The sequence below is a fragment of the Melopsittacus undulatus genome, chromosome 1 (assembly GCF_012275295.1).
Source record: "Melopsittacus undulatus isolate bMelUnd1 chromosome 1, bMelUnd1.mat.Z, whole genome shotgun sequence".
Classification (NCBI taxonomy): domain Eukaryota; kingdom Metazoa; phylum Chordata; class Aves; order Psittaciformes; family Psittaculidae; genus Melopsittacus; species Melopsittacus undulatus.
Window position 1 is genome coordinate 123,564,305 of NC_047527.1, and position 18,048 is coordinate 123,582,352.

Genomic DNA, 18,048 nt, shown 5'->3' on the forward strand with positions numbered 1-18,048 from the left:
TAACAAGGTATGAAGTTCTTTTTATAGAAAAAAGGAGAGAATTGAAACTAAATGCGGCAGTTAGACAACCATTTTGATAAGAGGATAATTGAGGCGACACTGGTGTATAATTAGAGGATAATTTATGCTATATCCACTTTTATTCCACCTCCCAAAATAAACCCAGTCCATAATCATTACAGGCAAATTGTTCTGAATTTTATAGCAGCAATTTGAACAAAGTACTGCAGTTAATCATGGGAGATTTTTGTGTATTCCTGATTAGAAGTCTAATTGCCTCCTTCCAGAAAGTAAAAATAACCGTAAAACGACTCTATTTTTATCATTAACAATGTTGACAATAAAATAAAATCAACTGGAATTGTAATCTAAAGACAAATTTAGGGAGCAGGCACTTTTTTTCTCTCTTTTTTTTTTCTCTTTTTTTTTTTTTCCTCGGGTCGTTTATATCCTAATCAAGCTTTTGCCAAAACCGCCAACCGCACGTAGCCATTTGCATATATTTGAAAGCCATTATGGGGAGCTGCTGCCGCCGCCGCTTTTCAACGTGGGGGGGGGGGCGTGTGTGTTGAAAACGCTCTGCGCGACACTTTGCCGCACCGAAAATACCGCGCAAGGAGAGGGGAGAGAGAAAAGGGGGGTAATGGAAGGGGAGAATGGAGGGGGATGCTTGATTTTGGCGGGGAAAGCGTGATGGGGGGAGACAGGGGCAGGCGCTCCCCTTTCCCCACCCGTGTGCGGGGTGCGGAGCGCTCACGATGCGCTCTCCGCGCCCCGCGCACGGGTGGGGAAAAGACGAGGGGTGAAGGAGGGGGGGGAAGAAAGGGGGGCGGGAAGCGCGCGCGCTGCCGGGGAGGTGACGTCAGGGGGTTGAGTGACCAATGAGGGAGGCGCTGCCCTCCGGAGACGAACCATTCGACTTATGCGCGTCCCTGCCCTTCAAGTCGAAGCGCGGAGCCCCACAACTTTCCCAGCCCCCCCCCCCCCCCAGCCTCCCTCCTTCTTCTTCCTCCCGTATTCCCGGCCCTCCTCTCTCGCTCTCTTCCCACACACCCCCCCACCAAAAAAAAAAACCCCAACACAACCCACCCCACGCGCCGGGGGGATGAAGGAAAAGAGCGGCGCAAAAAAGCGGCTGGAGTAGCCCGCCCTCCCCCTCCACACACCCCGCACACCGCCCTCCCCTTCCTCCCCTCCCTCAGTGAACGAGGCCCCTCGCACAACGACTCCTTGGAGAGGAAGGGGGGGAAGGAGAAAAAAAAAAGGCGGAAAAGAAGGAGAGAAAAAAAAAGGGGGGGGGATAAAAAAAAAAAAAAGAAAAGAAATTAAATTAAATCCCCGCCGCCTCTCCAGCGGTGCCGCGGCGGGTAAGGGGAGCGGCGGTGGCTGGGCAGAGAGGAGGCAGAGCGCGGGGGGCGAGCCGGGGAGCGCCGCGCTCTCCCTCCCAAACTTTGATGATGACCATGACTACGATGGCTGACGGGCTGGACGCGCAAGACTCCTCGAAATCCGCCTTCATGGAGTTCGGGCAGCAGCAGCCGCCGCCGCCGCAGCCGCCGCCGCCGCCCCACTCCCAGCAGAGCTCGCCGGCCATGGCCGGCGCCCACTACCCGCTGCACTGCCTGCACTCCGCCGCCGGCTCGCATCCGCACCACCAGCATCACCACCACAGCTCGCCCTACTCCGGCACCGCCGGCTCCTACAACCACCGTTCGCTGGCCGCCTACCCCTACGTGAGCCACTCGCAGCACAGCCCGTACCTCCAGTCCTACCACAACAGCAGCGCGGCCAGCCAGACGCGGGCAGACGACTCAGGTGAGCCGGCACCGCTTCCCCGACCCGCCGCCAGCCCCCCCCTTTGTCCTTCTCCCCACCATCCCCGGGCCTCATTCCGACCGCCTGCACAGCGACCCCCGCCGTGCCCCCCGCTCCCGCCGGGTGATGCCGACACTGGGGTGCGCGGGGCGGCGGGGAGAGAAGCGGGAGTTGCTCGCCCCCGAGGGCCTACTGCTTGTCGTGCCCGGCGGCGTGGCCGCCGTGCTTCCCCCGACAGAGCCGGTGGCAGCTGCCGGCGGGACTGCTGCGCTGGGTACCGGCGCCTCCCCGCTCGCCCCGCAGCCGGCGGGCAGGAGCTGAGCTCGGCGCCCCTTTGTTACTGCGGGACCAGCTTTAGGCAAAATTCCTGCTAACACCTGAGGAGTGAAAGTTTCCAGGCGAGCGGGTCGCATTCCGCTCGGGGGCCGCCTGATTTATGTATTATTTTTTGCAGGGAGCCGCTTGTTTGTATGTATTCATCCAGAGGGGCACGGCAGGGGAGGGGGGGGGGAACATTGTTAACAGTCTCGGACTGGTGATTCACTGCCCACCAAACCGGCGGCGCGAAGTCAGTTAGCTGGGTAAAATCTGGATGGCCCTGGAACCGGGCATCCCTCCACGAATCCAACCCTGCAATTTGTTTTCCTATGTATCTGTTCAAATACTATTATTTTTTCTCCCTCGAGGAAGGGCAGCGTGCCCACCCTGCCCGGATGGTTGTTTCCTTCCCCCCCCGCCCGGCATCTCCCCAGCAGCAGCCACTGTGCCCGCGGTGATGTTTCACTGGCACCAGGGTAGGCTGCAGCGTTTAGGGGAGCAGTGGGGTAGCCAAAACGCCTGCTTTAAACTGGGAAAATGGGTGATGTTTCAGCTATGTTATTTCGCTTGCAGATCAGCAGAAAACCACAGTGATTGAAAACGGTGAAATCAGATTCAATGGAAAAGGGAAAAAGATTCGGAAACCTCGAACCATTTACTCTAGTCTACAACTCCAGGCTTTAAACCACCGCTTTCAGCAGACTCAGTACCTGGCACTTCCAGAGAGAGCTGAGCTGGCAGCTTCATTAGGACTTACCCAGACACAGGTAATTACTGGGAATCCCAAATCACTGAAATCCTGCTCGAGCAATAAAGGCCAAGCACAGTGCGATGCTCCCCAAATGTTTTGGCCTCTGTGCGGGAGCGGTAGCGAAGGTATCGCACACGGTCCCCATCTATGCGTGACAGGATTTATCTAATGCACGACAGAGAGACCGATCTGCCGCAGAGGGAGCGGAATTCGGCCGTCTGGCGAGCAAGCGCTCCCTTTCAATGCCGCACATAACATTTTAAAACTGCCTGTCTTTTCGGATCATCCCAGCCACCGAGATGCAGCTGCCCAGCTGTGAAAAGGAGAACAAAACAAAGGCGAGGGATCGCTGGGCCTGAGGTAGAGTTGAGAACAAGGCAAAGCTGCCTCGTAGCAACTTCTAGGCAGAGGGGAGACAGGAACAGGTTAGAAAATACCTGTAAAATCAATAGTTAATTCACCCGGGATGACTAACGCAAACGCAGCGGTTACCCTTGGGCAAAATGTACGAAAGGTGATAATAGATCTGAAGATCAAAGACAGCCGTGTACGAAATTATAGCAGGTTAAGCCATAGTTAAGTGTGGTTGGAGTAGCTGTGCCATTCGACTAATTTAAGCTTGAAAGACACATGAGGCATTACAGGCTTCCCAGGCTGGGGTTTGCTGGGAAGTGCATGGATAGATGGGATCAATTCGGGTAAAATGTAATCATGGGAATTTATGAGCTTAACAAACAACTTCAGGATTTTATCATTGTCGTTGATAACAGTCTCTTCCAGCCAGCGATTTTTAAGTACTCAGCAAACATTAATCATGGGAATAGACCTGATGGTTTTTCCAAATGGGATTTTAGCATCCTTACCATGCACACTCTGCCTCACTGCTGTCTCGCTTGCTCTCTCTTACTCAGAGATTTGATTTTAGGGGCCCGATCCTCAGCATGCAGCTAGACAAGCACCCCTGCCTGTGCCCTAACATTACATCTGTAAAGTTTACAAGGTCAAATACATATGTGGGAGTTGTTTCCCTTGTATGATTTTAAGAGTTGTTTTCTTTGAGAGATTTTAAGAAGTATGTATCTATACATGCTTTACATATAGATATGTAATTCCTATAACAATTCTGACATGCCAGAGTGGGCCCGATCCTTGCACATCTCTTGGAGTGCAGGCTCCCTCCGCTGGAGCTCTACTGGATTAGGAGCAGGATGAGACCCAAATCAATCTCTATAACCAGTTACTCGCCGAGAAAAGAGCATTTTCCTTTCTTTAAATACAACTTCTAAAATAAAGCCACAGTCCTGGTTCCATTGCGCCTCCTTCCCCGTCACATCACCAAGGACCGCTTGATCGTGCATGTTTTTGGATGCGTGTTTTCTTTGTAAGATGCCCTTTGTTTATTGGCTCCTGTCTCCTGGCACAATATCATATGATTGCCCGTGTTTGACAACAGTTTGTCTAAATGATCAAATGACCTCCAAAATTATGAATGAGGCGTTCAAGCAGGACAGTGGAGCACGTACTCTGCTCCAGCTCGATCACTCTGGCCTGCCCAAGAGAAAATAACGTTCTAGCATAAAACCTGCATCCCTCACGCTTTCCAGCTCCGCTCTGCCTCTCCTGTTCTCTGAAGCTGCATCCAGAGCCGGAGAGCAGCAGCAGCAGCTACCCCTCCTTCCCTTCTCCCTATCCCTCACTCCTCACCCGACTGGAGTGGGCTCTCCAGACCTTCTCTAGAGAAATCTTTAGCCCCGAGGGGCTACCCTGCAGTGCCCTGGGTGCTGACGGCAGCCTAATGCCCGCTGCGTTTTGCTCTACAGGTGAAGATCTGGTTTCAGAACAAGCGCTCCAAATTCAAGAAGCTGCTGAAGCAGGGCAGCAACCCCCACGAGAGCGACCCCCTGCCCGGCTCCGCCGCCCTCTCCCCGCGCTCTCCGGCTCTGCCTCCGGTCTGGGACGTTTCAGCTTCTGCCAAGGGAGTCAATATGCCTCCCAGCAGCTACATGCCTGGCTATTCTCACTGGTATTCTTCTCCACATCAAGACACAATGCAGAGACCACAAATGATGTGAATTGTCCAAGAGAAATAATCTCCCAAGAACGCCTCGTCTCGACATGGCAAGAAGTTCCCCTGCTTTGCCAAGCCGTGCCAGCTAACAGGCTCTGTGTGAACTTGTAGATGCGGCAAAGAGACAGAGTGGCTTCATTTTCTTTTATTTTTTTCTTTTTCTTTTTTTTTTTTAAAGTAACCTCAGCGATTGATCTCGAACAGAAAGACACAATTTTCATTCTGGCGCACAGAAGACACTTCTCTTTAGGATATTTTCCTTTGGACTCCAGGGCACCAGCCTCTTTCTCTGTGGAGTATACGTCAAAACAAACTTTTTACAGACTTCGCCCACAAGAAGAACCTGAATCTACCATGGCAGCCGTTTTTACTTGTTTAATGAGCTAAAGACATTACATGATGAAAGAGGGACTGGTCAAAGCTCCTTCATTTTTATTCACCAAATCAGTACTGGGGGAAAAAAAATTCAAAGAGAGAAGAAGGGATTAAAAAAATGAAGAAGGGAAGAAAGGATAACTGGTTGAAAAATGAAAACATACTGTAAGATTAGAACATTACCACGAAGCAAAACCTGCATGCTTTCTCAAAATGCAACGGGCTGCGGCTCCGAAGAAACCACTGTCTCTCCCGCCAAGAGCCCCCTCACCCGCGCACACACACCCGCACACAGCCGGACAGACTCCCGGAGACGAGCAGGACGGACAGAGCGAGGGATCCGCGGCAGGACTCGCCGCGGCGGCAAGGCAGGAAGGTTCAGCGCTGCCCGCCGGCAGCCTCACCCCTGAGAGAGAGGGACCTTCCCCCCGAGCAACCTTTCTGTATATATTGTTGAATTTTAGTTGTACATATACTTTGTATGGTTTTGTCTCCTTTCATATATAGAGTAAAAGCCACAAAACGCCCGCCTGGCATCTCATTCTCTCTCCACCTCTGAACCGGTGTGTACCCCCACAAACCAGTTCAGTCAGGGCAGCTGGACGCTGCCCCCTGCTTGCCTGCACGCACGGACCCCCCCACCTGAGCATACACCTGTCAGCACAGACAGAAAAGATGGAGCGAGGGGACAGGGGTGTAGCTGGTTTAAGGGTTTAAGGCTACGACTAGTACACGAAAATAAACGAGAGCGCAAAGATCAGCCTAGAAGAAATTTTCCATCACCCGGCCATTTCTGCTGCGATTTCCCTGCTCCGCTGCTCAGCTGAGCTGAGCTTTCTCGCCAAGGCAAAGCCCAGAGCCCTGCCTTTCTTCCCAAAGCTCGGAGCCTCCAAATTCTTAAGAAAGGAGGCGCCCTCCTTTGTTTTTCCAGAGCAGACAATGCAAGCGGAGGAATGCTTTGCAGAGCCCTGAAAGGTGCCCAGGCACACACCGCGCTGCCCGGCCAGCCCCAGCCGCACCAGCTTGTGGAAAGCACAGCAACGCCTGACAATGAAAAGCCCTTTCCTCAGCCAAGCTGGGTGCCCCATACTGCGAGAATTAATGGCTAGAGACCTGGGCATCCTTCAAATTATGAACCTTGAAACCACTGAGCCATTTATCAGAAGTCAATAGAGATCCTCAGAGTGCTCCATATAATGACAGCTACATACAGTCGTGCAAAAGGACAGTCACTATAATTAGACACAAAGCAAAGACTACTTACCAACATACCAGTTTTTTGGGGGGTGTTTTTGGTTTTTTTTTTTTTTTTGAGCAACTTCCACGCTCAGTCAGTCTTCAGAGTGGTTTAAAACCGATCAGTCTTGTCATTTTCTACCATTCGTATTGTTACATTAGGAAAAATGTTTTCTTTTCTTTTTTTCCCCTTCCCACTGTGAAACTTTGGGTTCAGAGCTCCCCAGGATCAATTCTGAACAAAGCCTCCAGCTGCAGTGCCATCCAATTTGAAGCAGACATTGGGGACAATTTAAGGTTTTTATCCACAAGAAGGTTTTTTTCCATTCTCTTAAATGCAGCCATAATTAGAGTAATTTTTCATGTAGCCCGCTGATTACAGCATTTTTACCGTCAAAGATAATTACCTGTAATTTTCTTCCACTTTTAATACTAAAAAGCCATCTTTATTTAGATTCAGGAACAGGAAAGGCGAAACAAAAGAGGAAAATTATTCTGTTATTCATACACAAATTGCAGAGACGTAGGGCCTAAAATTGAAAATTAACCAAAATTATAATGCTGAAAAGAATGGAAGAGGCTTCAGAAGTACAGCTGGTAGTGGGGCTCACTGAATTATTCAAATGACACTGGAGAGAAAGCTACCATACAGTTAAACCAACAGCATTTGTGCGTCTGTGTGTGTGTGTACATCTTATAGGGAGCCCTGCCTTACCCTCCCCGCCCGCCCCAGGCAGGCCCCTGTGCGGGCTCACCGTCGCCCCCCCCCCCGGAGGGCGTCGGACACCCCTCTGCGGGAGCTCCGCAGCCCAGGGATCCCGGTCCAGCCGAGCCGATTCCAGCAGAGCCCGGCCCGACTGCTCCCGGCCCCCATGGCCCCACAGCGCCTTAACCCTTTCGCTACAGTCCTTGACTGGGAAGAGCAGCGGGCGGTCCCGAACCCGCCCCACCTCCGCCTGCTGCCCCGGGGGTGCCAGAAGGGGGTTGCTGCTTGTCTTGAGCTTTCGGGGGGCCAGTCCGGTGCCAGCGTGGGTGCCGGCGCGGAAAGCCTGTGGGAGCGTCGTGCCCTCCTTCCCTACCAGTGATTTCTCAGATAGGCTTAAATAAAGCCCAGACAACAAGCAAGCAAGCAAACAAACAAATAAATAAATTATCATCATCGTAATAATACAAAAGCCGGATTAGCTCCGCAGAGTGGGCGAAGGTGCGGGGGGCAGGCCTTCCCCAGAGCTGCTTGGGAGCGAATGGCAGCAGCGGTAGCGCCGGCTCCCACTCGCGGCTGCCGCCCCGGGAGACTCTCGTGAAACAGCGTCATCTATGGATGGAGCGGCAGCAGCTCCCCACGCCAGCCCCCAACCTGCCGCCGCTCCGCCACCTCCCTCCCGCAGCAGGGCTCCACCGCCCTGAGGCCGCGGGATGGGCGCCGCGGAGAGCCGCGCTGCAGCCGCCCCACTGCAGGGCTGAGAGCAGGAGCCAGCCCCGGGACTGGTGCGGGGGCTGGCGGGATTTCTCCGCTGGACGGCGAGCCCCGCGCCGATGCTCAGACGGGAGCCCCCCCGTCCCTTTGCCCGCGGCAGCACCGGAAGGGTAAAAAGGGGAGCAGAGCTGTCGGGGTCCGGCCCGTCGAGGGAAACCACCGGCGCAAGAGTGACCGCGGGAGCTGGGGAACGAGCAGGGACGGAGCGAGCCTCGAGGGGGAAGGCGCGAAGCAGCCACAAAGCGACCCCAAACCCAAGCGAGCCCCAAAACTTACCCCCTGTGCAAATCTGCTAAGCAAAGCTCGGGGTCTAGAAATCTATACTGAACAGAAGCAGTGGAGAATATTTTTCTGAGTCTCAGGGCAGAAGCTCTTTCTCTATATTCTTGGTTGAGTGAGCACATCCAGGTGTGAAATTGTTTGCACACCCCAGCACCTCTTATATTGCCAGCAAAATTAGCTGTTATTACTGTCACTGTTTAGTGATGGTTAGCTTGATAAAAAAAACCTGCTGTAATCAAGACCTGGCGCATCTTTGCAAATTACAGATAATTGTAAACGTCCAGATTATGATAATAGCATCCTAATCCAGCCTGCAATATAATTATTACAGAGTGTTACATCTGAAACTGTCCAGTAGGGCTAATTCAGCCATTATTTAGACCCTATTTTTGCACTGCAAATGGGTTGCTGAGTTGAAAATGTACGATTGTAATTTCACGGGGCACTCAATGAGTAATGGTATAGGGAGAGAAAAATACAAAAGTGAAATGTGAACAGTAGCGATCAAATCAAACTCTGAAGGACAAAAGACTGTTTGATTCATAGGGAATGAGAAGAGCGGGAATTAAGAAAATAACAAATCAGTGGTCTGAATCGTTACGTGTCCAAATCCAGAGGAGGGAGAGCCTGATGTGCAGGCGGGGGAGGAGGATGCTCCAGGCTCCCCCTGCCCTAGGCCACCTCCCGGCTCCGCTCTTCCCGCAGCCTCTCCCGGTACCCGCGGGGTCCCCACCCGTCCCCGGAAGCGGGTTCCCCTTGTCCTCTGCTCCCCCTCGGGTTCCTGAACCACAGCTTGCGGGAAGAAGCCTCGGAAGCCTCGTAGCCTGGCGGGGAAGGTGCGGGGTGCGGGACACGGGGGCCGCTCTCCCTCCGCGATAAGCTGCGGAGTCCGCGGCCTTTTCCGCTCCCGCTGGACCAGTCCTCAGGGGTCCTTGAGGAAATTATCACAGAACCGACTCAATTGTAATTAATTAACCGAAAGAGCCTGGCTAACAGGACTACCTGCAGCTAGCGAGGTTAACTCACTGGGCTAGTTGGCTTTCCACTCCTGATTAGGTTTTATTAACCCTGGACACGAAATGCACAAACCCGCTTCATTTTTAATGGCCCAAATCATCAAAGTGGTGTTGCTGCCCCGCCGGCAGGTACCGCAGGGCAGGGGGGGGTTGAGAGCAGGCAGGAGTAGGCCCTTGTTGCCCCCCCCCCCCTCCCCCCCCGGCACCACCCCCGCTGCAGTCCTGCACAGGAATTAATAAAATTAATTATGTTAATATTAAAATTAATAAAAATAACGCGAAGAAAGGGAAAAGAACGCTCAGTGGATACCGCCAGGAGAAAGTCCTATGAATCCGTTTATACAATGCATATGGAGGAGACGGTAAGCATTCCCTGGGATGGAGGGACAGCCCCACAGTCAGGCAGAGGATGCCGCTGCAGAGCATGGAGCCAGGTCAGGATCCGGCCCGGCAAGGCTCGCTTATCCCTGCTGCAAAGCCCAGGCTGAGGTTTAGGCAACCTCTCCGGACTGCCTAGGAGCAGAAGGTAGCAAGGAACCATCTCAAGGCTCCTCCGTGCCAAGGGCTGGAGCCGTCGTGGATCCTGGCCGGGCCCTCACCTAAAGGGTGAGAAAGCGAGGGGGGCTGGGAGTTTTTCCTGCGGCTTTGAAGGTCGTGTCCGTGGAAGGTGTTCACACAGACACTCGGGTCGTGGGTGCGCGTGTCGGGATTTATCGGGTCTGTAGTCCTGGTTTATCCTAGAGGATAAATCATTGTTTATCCTCCCAAATCACATGCAAATAGGCGCACTGACGAACAAAGAACAGAAACATTGATTTGATGCAACATAGATTCTCTCTAAAAGAGAAAGGGAGGCTTAATGTAAACTCCGCGGTTCCCATTTTCACGGCTCTTGTCTGACCTATAAAACAGGTTATTGCGTTACTGCAGGCAGCCGCTCAAATGACTGAGAGAAAGAACAGGGGCTTGTCCCCCTCCATCCCTCCATCACTCCATCCCCCCCCCCCCCCCCCCCCCCCCCCCCCGGCCCAATTTTCCTGAAGCAATACATCTCCTTTCCGTAATCCACAACCGAACCACCTAAAGTCTGTCAGTCGCAAAATTGCGTGGTAGAAATCTATAATGGATGCCACATGTGCGATGGACGTTCGGGATAGAGCGCTGCCGGCGGCGGAGCGGGCAGCGCCCGGGGGGACTGAATTTATGGGGGACACCGCGGGGAGACGAGGGCGACAGAACCGCCTGGCGAGCGGGCCGGGCTGCCTTGAGGCGGAGACAGGTTGGACGGATGGGTTGGTGCTCTTCCCTGGGGTGAAGGGGGACGGACCCCAAGCGGTTTGGCGAGGAGACAGCGGCGCTCCCCCGGACGGAGGGGGAGATTGCCGGGAGGGAGCAGCGGGGGCTCTTTGGGGAACGAGAGAAGGTGTTGCCCCGGTGTCGGTGCGTGGGTTCTGGTGTGGGTGCTGTGGGTGTGCGCCCCATCTGGGGGTAAGCGCAAGAGATGTTGGATCTGCTGTGGGTGGAAGAGCCCCAGGGGAGCGGGCAGCGTCGGGAGCGTTGGGTCTGGGCAGCCGGGGCTGCAGGCTGCTCTGTCTGCGCGCCTGTGTGTCTGTGTGTGTCAGGCCCTGTGGCTCAGCCCTGGAGCCGCTCGGCACCCACAGGAATGTGGCTCCTCTCGGCTCCCCGAGCTGCCCCGGCTCCACATGGAAGTGGCCGCCAGGAAAACAGAAGGGAGGGAAAGGGAGAGGGAGTCAAAAGGGAAAAAAAAAAAAAAAAAAGAAAGCCCTAGCCAGTAATGCGCCGAGCCCAAACCCAGCGTGAGACAAAGGACAGTTCATCCCATCCCCTTCCCGGGGAGGCAAGGGGGGAGGCCCTGACTAGCCAGGATCCCTCCGGCCGCTGCCGGAGCCCCGGGGCTGCGCCCTGGCGGTGAGAGTCGCAGGGCTGTGCCTGTGTGTAGGGGACACAGGGGGACCGAAGCATCCACCCTGCTCTGCCAGGGGCTCTCAAGAACGACGGACGACTGTAGACCCCGCATTAGGCACTGGGGCCACGGGGACCCCAGGCATCTCCTAACTGGGCCTGGCTACCCTTTCCAGGGAAGAGGTGCCGAGCTCTCCTCGACCTGCCCAACAGCATCTCGAGGTGGGAGGAGGAGAACTTAAGCAGGGAGAGGGACCAGCATGGAAACCGAACCGACCTGACTCGGCTGGCTGAAGAGGGGAGCGATGTCAGGGCCCAGTAACTCTGTGTGAATTCCATCCCTGCCTGGCATCCTGCCTTGCCGGCATCCCGCCTCCCCAGAGCTGTTCCTACGCTGTCCACCCGAGCCCTTCCGGGCCCTGCAGGTTACCGTCACCACCGGCCCAGCGGCAGCTCCTCAGAGAAAGGGGTGGGTTGGACCCATCTGGGAAACAGACTTTCACCTCTGGTGTCCAAGCCTTTCTGCAAAGGAAAGGGACCTCGGGGAGGGGAGAATCTCTTACTGCAGGTTGAAAAGGAAATATTAATGCTTTTCTAGAGGGAAACGAGGAAAAGAACGGAGGAAAAAGCCGGGCTTTATTTTGCACGGGGTGGAAGTTAGCAGAAGAGACAAAGCCAAGCTTTTCAGCTAGCAGAAAATCCCTGAAGCCTTGCAAGTGAACCGAGCAGGAGTCGGTCCTCAGAGCTGCGGAGACGACGCGGGGAGCGGCCCGCTACCAGGCAGTGGGCAGGGGTGGGCAGCCGGCGCGTCCCCTGCCGCCCTCCGCCGTCACCCACGCGTCCCTCCCCGGTGTGCAGGGAGCAGCATTACCGAACAAACTGGTCTATTGTACTGCGAGCCATTTACCAACCCCCGAACCTGTTACAAAACAGCAACCCCGGGCTTCTTTCTTCGGGGAGAAACACGCACACTCACGCACACGCACAAAACATGGCAGGAGGGAGCGGAGGGAGAAGAAAGGAGGGGGAGGGCAGCAGGGAGGAAGACTAGAAACAGGTAAGTGTGCCCCCGAGCAGGAGGCGCCTTTCCAGGCCTCGCCTCCCAGCCCCGCCACCCTCGGGTGGCAGCCCGGGGTGGGGGGTTAAGCTCGGGGATCCTTCGAGAGACGCCTTTGGCATGTTCCAAGCTGCCGCCTTACCCCACGCGGCCCTGAATTCCCAGCGCCATTCCCTGATGGCCGAGGAGAGGTGGGAGCCCCGCGGGAACGTGGGTCGCCTTGGAGACCCCGGTGGTTGCCGGGGAAAACTTGGGGGTTCTGCTGGGAGAGAAGCTCCAGCCCTGGGCAGTGCCAGCCATGGCTCCGCCGCTGGGGTCTTACCTAAATCGTGTAAATAGAAATAAAAAAATCAAATACAAGTACCTCGCAACGTGCCTCCTTCAGCCGGAGCCGCCGCACGCTTTTACCAGGAATGAAGGGAGCGGGACCCTCATTTTATCCTTTTCTCACATTTAGTGGCTCCCTTTGACGGAAACGTAATTTGTATAATTAGCTGAGCGCACACGGGCGACTGATGGGCTGTGGAGTGTGCAGCTCTCGACGCTAATTGCTCTCAGGAAAGGATTCAGGGCGGCTTAAGACGAGATATTTGCTTTCTACCTTCAGGATGGGCAGCTATTGCTTCAGCTTAAATCATTGTGCGAGAAGGTGTAAGTGGTCCGGAAAAAGCCCCTTTTCCAGCGGGGAGAGAGCATCGCCGAACATCGGCTCCCCCTGGGGAGGCATCTACAAGGACCAGATCCTGCCGATATATTCGGGCTGCGCTGGCACAGCCCGACCTGGCCCGGCGACTGAACAGGAGCTCCCAGGATCAGGCCCATAAAAATCCCTCTTTCCTCACTCACTCTCTGCAAGCAAATTGGCATTATGGTCATTATTAGCGTTATTTTCCCTCTTATCAATAGAAAAAGGGGTAATTTGGAAACGTTTCTCGTGGTCGAAATAATTTTATTTTATTCAGAATATACAGTTTAATTCCTCTATCTACAATTATTTACAGGGTTAAAATAACATTGAAAAAAGTCTCTGGAAAAGTTGAGGTCATAGATTTCAAGGCACCATTGATAGTGTCCACAGCTGAGCCAAAAAATGTCCGTATTGTATAAAAAAAGGGTTTCCTTTGAAATGCAATAAGTTACATGCACAAGCTTTACACATTTTAATCTTTTTGTTTGTTTCTTTTCCCTTTTAAAAATTCCCCATATGCATTCCTTTCGTTATTACTCCTTAACAGTAAAACACGGGAGTCCAAGGAACAACAACAAAAAAAAAAAAGATAATTAAAAAATAAAATAATAGGGGTCAGACTCTAATAGATTGTCCCAGAGGCCAGCGCTAATGGGTGCTGTAGGGAGCCGTGGGGTTGAAGGTGGGAGTTGATGGAGTTGGCAGCGGGGTACCAGGAAGCGGAGCTCTCCAGGTAGCTGGATGCAGGGGATGGGTTGGAGTTTGGAGGGTGAGCGTGTGCGTGGGCATGGTGGCTGAGGGAGCGGGACGAGCCCTGAGGTTCCCAAACTGCAGGTGACTGTGGAGAGTTGCAGGCCATGGGGTCGCTGGAGCTGGGGCTGTGCTCCGGAGGCATCTCCCCGTTCTTCATGATCTTCTTGATCTTGGATCTTTTATTCTGAAACCAAATTTTCACCTGGGAGGGGGGCGGGAGGAGAGTGGAGGAAAGAAGGAGGGGGGAGGGAAACCGACACCATTAATGCCCGCCCGGCAATACGGCGCTCCGCGGCTGCGAAGGACCCTCTCCCCCGCCGCCCTACCGGCCCCTCCGCGGGGCACGATTCGGCCCTGCCCTCCGCGCCGCGGACACCCAGGGCTCTGCTCCCCGCAGGGCCGAGCCGAGCTGAAACAAGACAAGTGCGGTACCTGTGTCTGTGTGAGTCCCAGGGAGGCGGCCAGCTCGGCCCGCTCGGGCAGGGCGAGGTACTGGGTCTTCTGAAACCTCCTCTGCAACGCCGCCAGCTGAAAGCTGGAATAAATAGTCCGGGGTTTGCGCACTTTCTTTGGTTTGCCGTTCACCATCCTCACCTCGGGCTCCGCCACCTCCTTCTCTGCACGGGCGCAAGGGCGGGAGAGAGACAGAGACGCAGACGTTAAGGCGCGGGACACGGCTCCGCTCCGCGCCGCTCCTCCCCGCACAGCCTGCGCCGCCGGCATCCCGCCCGTGGGCCGGGACGGGCAGAGGCGCCTGCCCGACGGGCCCCCGCGGCTGCCCCCGGGGCTCCCGCTGCTGGGACGCGGTCCCACGCACCCTCCGCCGGCTCCCCGCCGTGCAGCGCTGGGGGCCGCGCCCCCTCCGGGCCGGGCCTTGCCCACCCCAGCCGCCACGGGCATCCCAGCGGGTGCGCAGCGCTGCGCGGACGGGGGCGCGGGGCATGCGCGGCAGCCGCGGGGATTAGGGGGATGACCGGTGCCCCGCTGGGCAGAGGCCAGCCCTGAGCGGAGTCGAGACCCACGCGGGGCACCGGCCGATTTCCCCTCACAACCGCGCCGTCCACAGCGCTGCCGGCGTGTCCCCAACCGCCGCCGGGGCGGCACCGTCCCAGCCAAGCGCCGGCCGCCTGGCTTGGCTGCGGCTGGGTTAGGTTTTTCTTCCCTGTCCCCACATTTCCCCCGCCTCAACAACTTACAAAGAAGTAAATGGAAAACTCTAAAACCTCGGTGCTTTCTGGGACACCCCCCTGGCTCCGCAGCCTCACCCCGGCCGGGCTCCCCCTCCCAGCCGCTTTCCTCTCCCCTCCAGCACAGAGGGAAGGAAACTTTCTTTGCCACCGCGAACCCGAGTTTGAGACAGGCAACAAGGCTCAGCTATTTTCCCCCGCTCCTCCTGCGGGGGAAAGCAGGAGGGAGGCAGCTTGGGGAGCTCGGGCGGCATCTGGCCGATGGTTGCTTCCCTAAAGTACTGTCCCAGGATTTGTGTTGTAGATCCTGCGGGCTGGGCAGAAAAACTCGAACAGCTTTCCACCTTTTTTTTTTTTTTCCTGTAATTTTCCTTCTTATATTTTTTCTCTTTCGATTTTTTCTTTTTATTTTTTTTTCCCTTTCTTTCTTTTAATTACTATTTTTGAACTTCTCCGATGGCTCAGGGCAAGCAGCCTCCCCGCGGGCAGAGATGTGCGGGGGTCGTTGGCCCGGTCCCGTATGCTCCCCCCTCGCTTTGGGATCTGCCGCACGCCCCTGCCCCCCACTCTCACCTGGCTGGCTGGCGGAGCTCTGTACACGGTTGTAAGCCCCGCTGTACTGGTGGTAGGGGCTGGCGTAGCTGTAGTCGGCGTAGGCTTTGGCAGGATAGTTCCCAGCAGATCCGTTCATACCGTGGTACTGATACTGGTAGGGGTTGAGCGCTTTGCCGTAGGAAGCCGAGGTAGGCGAGCAGTAGCCGTGCGGGGCTCCCCCAGCCGGGCTGTAGTAGTCGGAATCCGTAGCCGAGGACTCGGGTAAAGTGGGAGATTCCTGGGACGGGTGGTGCATGGCTGCGGCCGTCTGGAAAGGAGCCTGGAAGTCGCCGGACCTGATGTTGGGGACCCTTCTGTCAAATACTCCTGTCATAGCTCGGAGCCGGCGGCTGGCTGGAGCTGGTTGTGGGGCTGCTCGGGTCTAAGCAGACATGTCTGGGGGAGGAGGCTGCGGCGCTGTGTCTGTCTCCGGCAGACTGCTGGCTGGGGCGCAGCATAGGCTTGGTTAAATCCTTAATTGCGCTCTTACGCACAGCAGGGTGGATCGGGTTCCATTGGCCAGAGCAATCGGGAGCAGCGACACCCTAACTCGTCCAACTAGTTTAGCACAACAAAGCTTTGGGTTTAAAAAAAAAAAAGAAGGAGAAGTGGGGGGAAGTAAAAAAAAAAAAAAAAAAAAAAGAAGAAGTCCCATTCAGGCTCTTTTAAAGTGAATACCAACAGCAATCTCCGAGCCGGAGAGTCGCGATAGGGAGGTTTCCGGCTCCCCCCACCCCAGCCGGGGAGGGGGCTCAGCAGGCACAGCCGCTCCTCACCTCCAGCCCGCAGCGCCCCGGAGGCGGCAGCCGTCCGGTCCCTCCTGGCTACGCTGATGGCTTGGGAACTACGCACCGGGCGCTTCTGCCTCCCAGCGCGGTTTCTGGTCTGGTGGCAGTAAACCATCGCCGTCTAACCGGGGTCGTTTCACCCGGGTCGTTCTCCCTCTCCCGGGGGGGACGTCGTCCAGGACCTCCACGTTAACGTAAATCGTATTAACTCCCCAAAATTATGAATTTTAGTTACATCATTTCCTACGTCCAGGACCCCAGCACTGTCCGGAGACGCTCTGCCACAGGGGTGCCGGGAAGCCACTGGGGCCTGGGGGTCCTCACCGGCCTGGCTGCAGCACGAAGCCCCAGGGCACGCCGCTAACCGCTCGTCCCCACGGATGGCGGCTCTCACAGCACCGTGGCCAGGCTCACGCTCCGGCCCAGGGTCTAATGCCCCTCTGAGAGGAGCCCAAACCATGCTCCCGCGTGGGCAGCACCACTCGGAGCCCAGTTTCCGGGTGGCAGACCCCCCCGAAGAGGCTGGTGCTGTTCCCTCTTTCCCCCTCTGCCCGCAGCATCTTTCTTCACCAGCAACCGGTCTTCCACACACGTCTATGCACCCAGGTCCCAGGCGATGGGCTGTGCGGCCGGGCCGGGGCGAGCCGCGGGCTGCTGATGCCGATGCCCGTCCCCGGTGATTTTACAGCCGCGTGGCAGGAAAAAAGAGAGAGAAAAAAGGATCAGATGTTACTAGACACGAGGGAAAACAAATAAAAATCTGTTTTTAGTGACCTGGAGTTGTAGATTTTTCTGAAGATGTTTACTCTCCAGATTTAGCCTGTTTGCTCACCGAAGATCTCTCAGCCAGCTGGGTAACACTTGTAACACAACCATGCATGTTGTACTTGAACTTATTGTTTGCTTTGGAAATGTCCACAGCTCATATAAAATCATATTAAACAAATCCCTAAGCATTTCATTAGATGAATTACTTACTTAAATCCATTGAAAATATCTCCCCCCTACCCTTTTTTTTTTTTCCTCTAAAGAGAGAAACCGGAGAGTATTCCTATGCGTTCATATATTCCATATATATATTTACGGCTGGGGGGGGGGGGGGGGGGGAGAAAGCAAGTTTATTAAAGCTTCCAATTTACATCCAGTTGGAGGGGACGGTAGATACTTTAAAGGATGGAGAGGGGGAGAGGGGGATGGTGGGGGGAAGCCTATTTGTGTCATAAATTCCAGGGCGCTGCACTTCAACACGTCCGGGCAGGAAGGTGCCGTTTGAAGGGAGCACGCAGGAGGGGAACCGGGCGATCGGATGGGAGCGGGTCGCGGCCCAAACGACCTCCTCAGGGCTGGGCTTTACAGCTCACCAAGGGTTCTGGATCCTGCAGCAAGGAAAGTTTGCTCTTATTTTATTTAGTGGCAAGACAGGGGAAACCTCCCAAAAGTTTCGATATTAAAAGAAAAACATTAAAAAAAGGCAGAAATCTATGGGTCAGGACAGCCCGTCCACCCCACGCTGGGTTCTCTGAGGGCACAGCAGCCGCTGCAGTCCGTGGGAGGGCTACAGTGAGGCGAGCACACAAACCCGCCCGCTCGCAGGTTTCCTGCCCCCGTCCTACCCGGCCCGAACCCGATTTTCTTGACTTTCTGCTGTTTTTTTTCCCCCAGCGGTTTTTATTTAACACATCCGGTGGGGAGCGAGTCTTTCTGAGGGAGCCGGAGTCTG

At 55.2% G+C, this 18,048-nt stretch overlaps 2 protein-coding genes across 2 annotated transcripts; one reads left to right on the top strand and one right to left on the bottom strand.

Moving 5' to 3' along the window:
- The first annotated feature begins 1,418 nt into the window (after window positions 1–1,418).
- Window positions 1,419–5,845, top strand: DLX6 (distal-less homeobox 6). Its single transcript, XM_034063919.1, has 3 exons — window positions 1,419–1,815; window positions 2,707–2,900; window positions 4,705–5,845. Exons 1-3 carry the CDS (start codon window positions 1,455–1,457, stop codon window positions 4,954–4,956), a joined length of 807 nt encoding a protein of 268 aa, XP_033919810.1. The 5' UTR covers window positions 1,419–1,454; the 3' UTR covers window positions 4,957–5,845.
- Window positions 5,846–13,253: 7,408 nt separating this feature from the next.
- On the bottom strand, window positions 13,254–16,062 carry DLX5 (distal-less homeobox 5). The gene is made up of 3 exons (XM_034070167.1): window positions 15,520–16,062; window positions 14,192–14,376; window positions 13,254–13,961 (listed from the first exon to the last, which is right to left on the bottom strand). Exons 1-3 carry the CDS (start codon window positions 15,872–15,874, stop codon window positions 13,629–13,631), a joined length of 873 nt encoding a protein of 290 aa, XP_033926058.1. The 5' UTR covers window positions 15,875–16,062; the 3' UTR covers window positions 13,254–13,628.
- Between the last annotated feature and the right edge of the window lie 1,986 nt (window positions 16,063–18,048).

What these genes read in the sequence shown, in the direction of transcription:
- DLX6 (XM_034063919.1), top strand. Translation starts at nt 1,455, where the DNA reads ATGATGACCATGACTACGATGGCTGACGGGCTGGACGCGCAAGACTCC. An exon ending in GACGCGGGCAGACGACTCAG is followed by an intron (nt 1,816 to 2,706) that starts GTGAGCCGGCAC and finishes TTTCGCTTGCAG; the next exon opens with ATCAGCAGAAAACCACAGTG. An exon ending in TAGGACTTACCCAGACACAG is followed by an intron (nt 2,901 to 4,704) that starts GTAATTACTGGG and finishes TTTGCTCTACAG; the next exon opens with GTGAAGATCTGGTTTCAGAA.
- DLX5 (XM_034070167.1), bottom strand. Translation starts at nt 15,874, where the DNA reads ATGACAGGAGTATTTGACAGAAGGGTCCCCAACATCAGGTCCGGCGAC. An exon ending in GAGCTCCGCCAGCCAGCCAG is followed by an intron (nt 14,377 to 15,519) that starts GTGAGAGTGGGG and finishes GCGCCCGTGCAG; the next exon opens with AGAAGGAGGTGGCGGAGCCC. An exon ending in TGGGACTCACACAGACACAG is followed by an intron (nt 13,962 to 14,191) that starts GTACCGCACTTG and finishes CCCCCCTCCCAG; the next exon opens with GTGAAAATTTGGTTTCAGAA.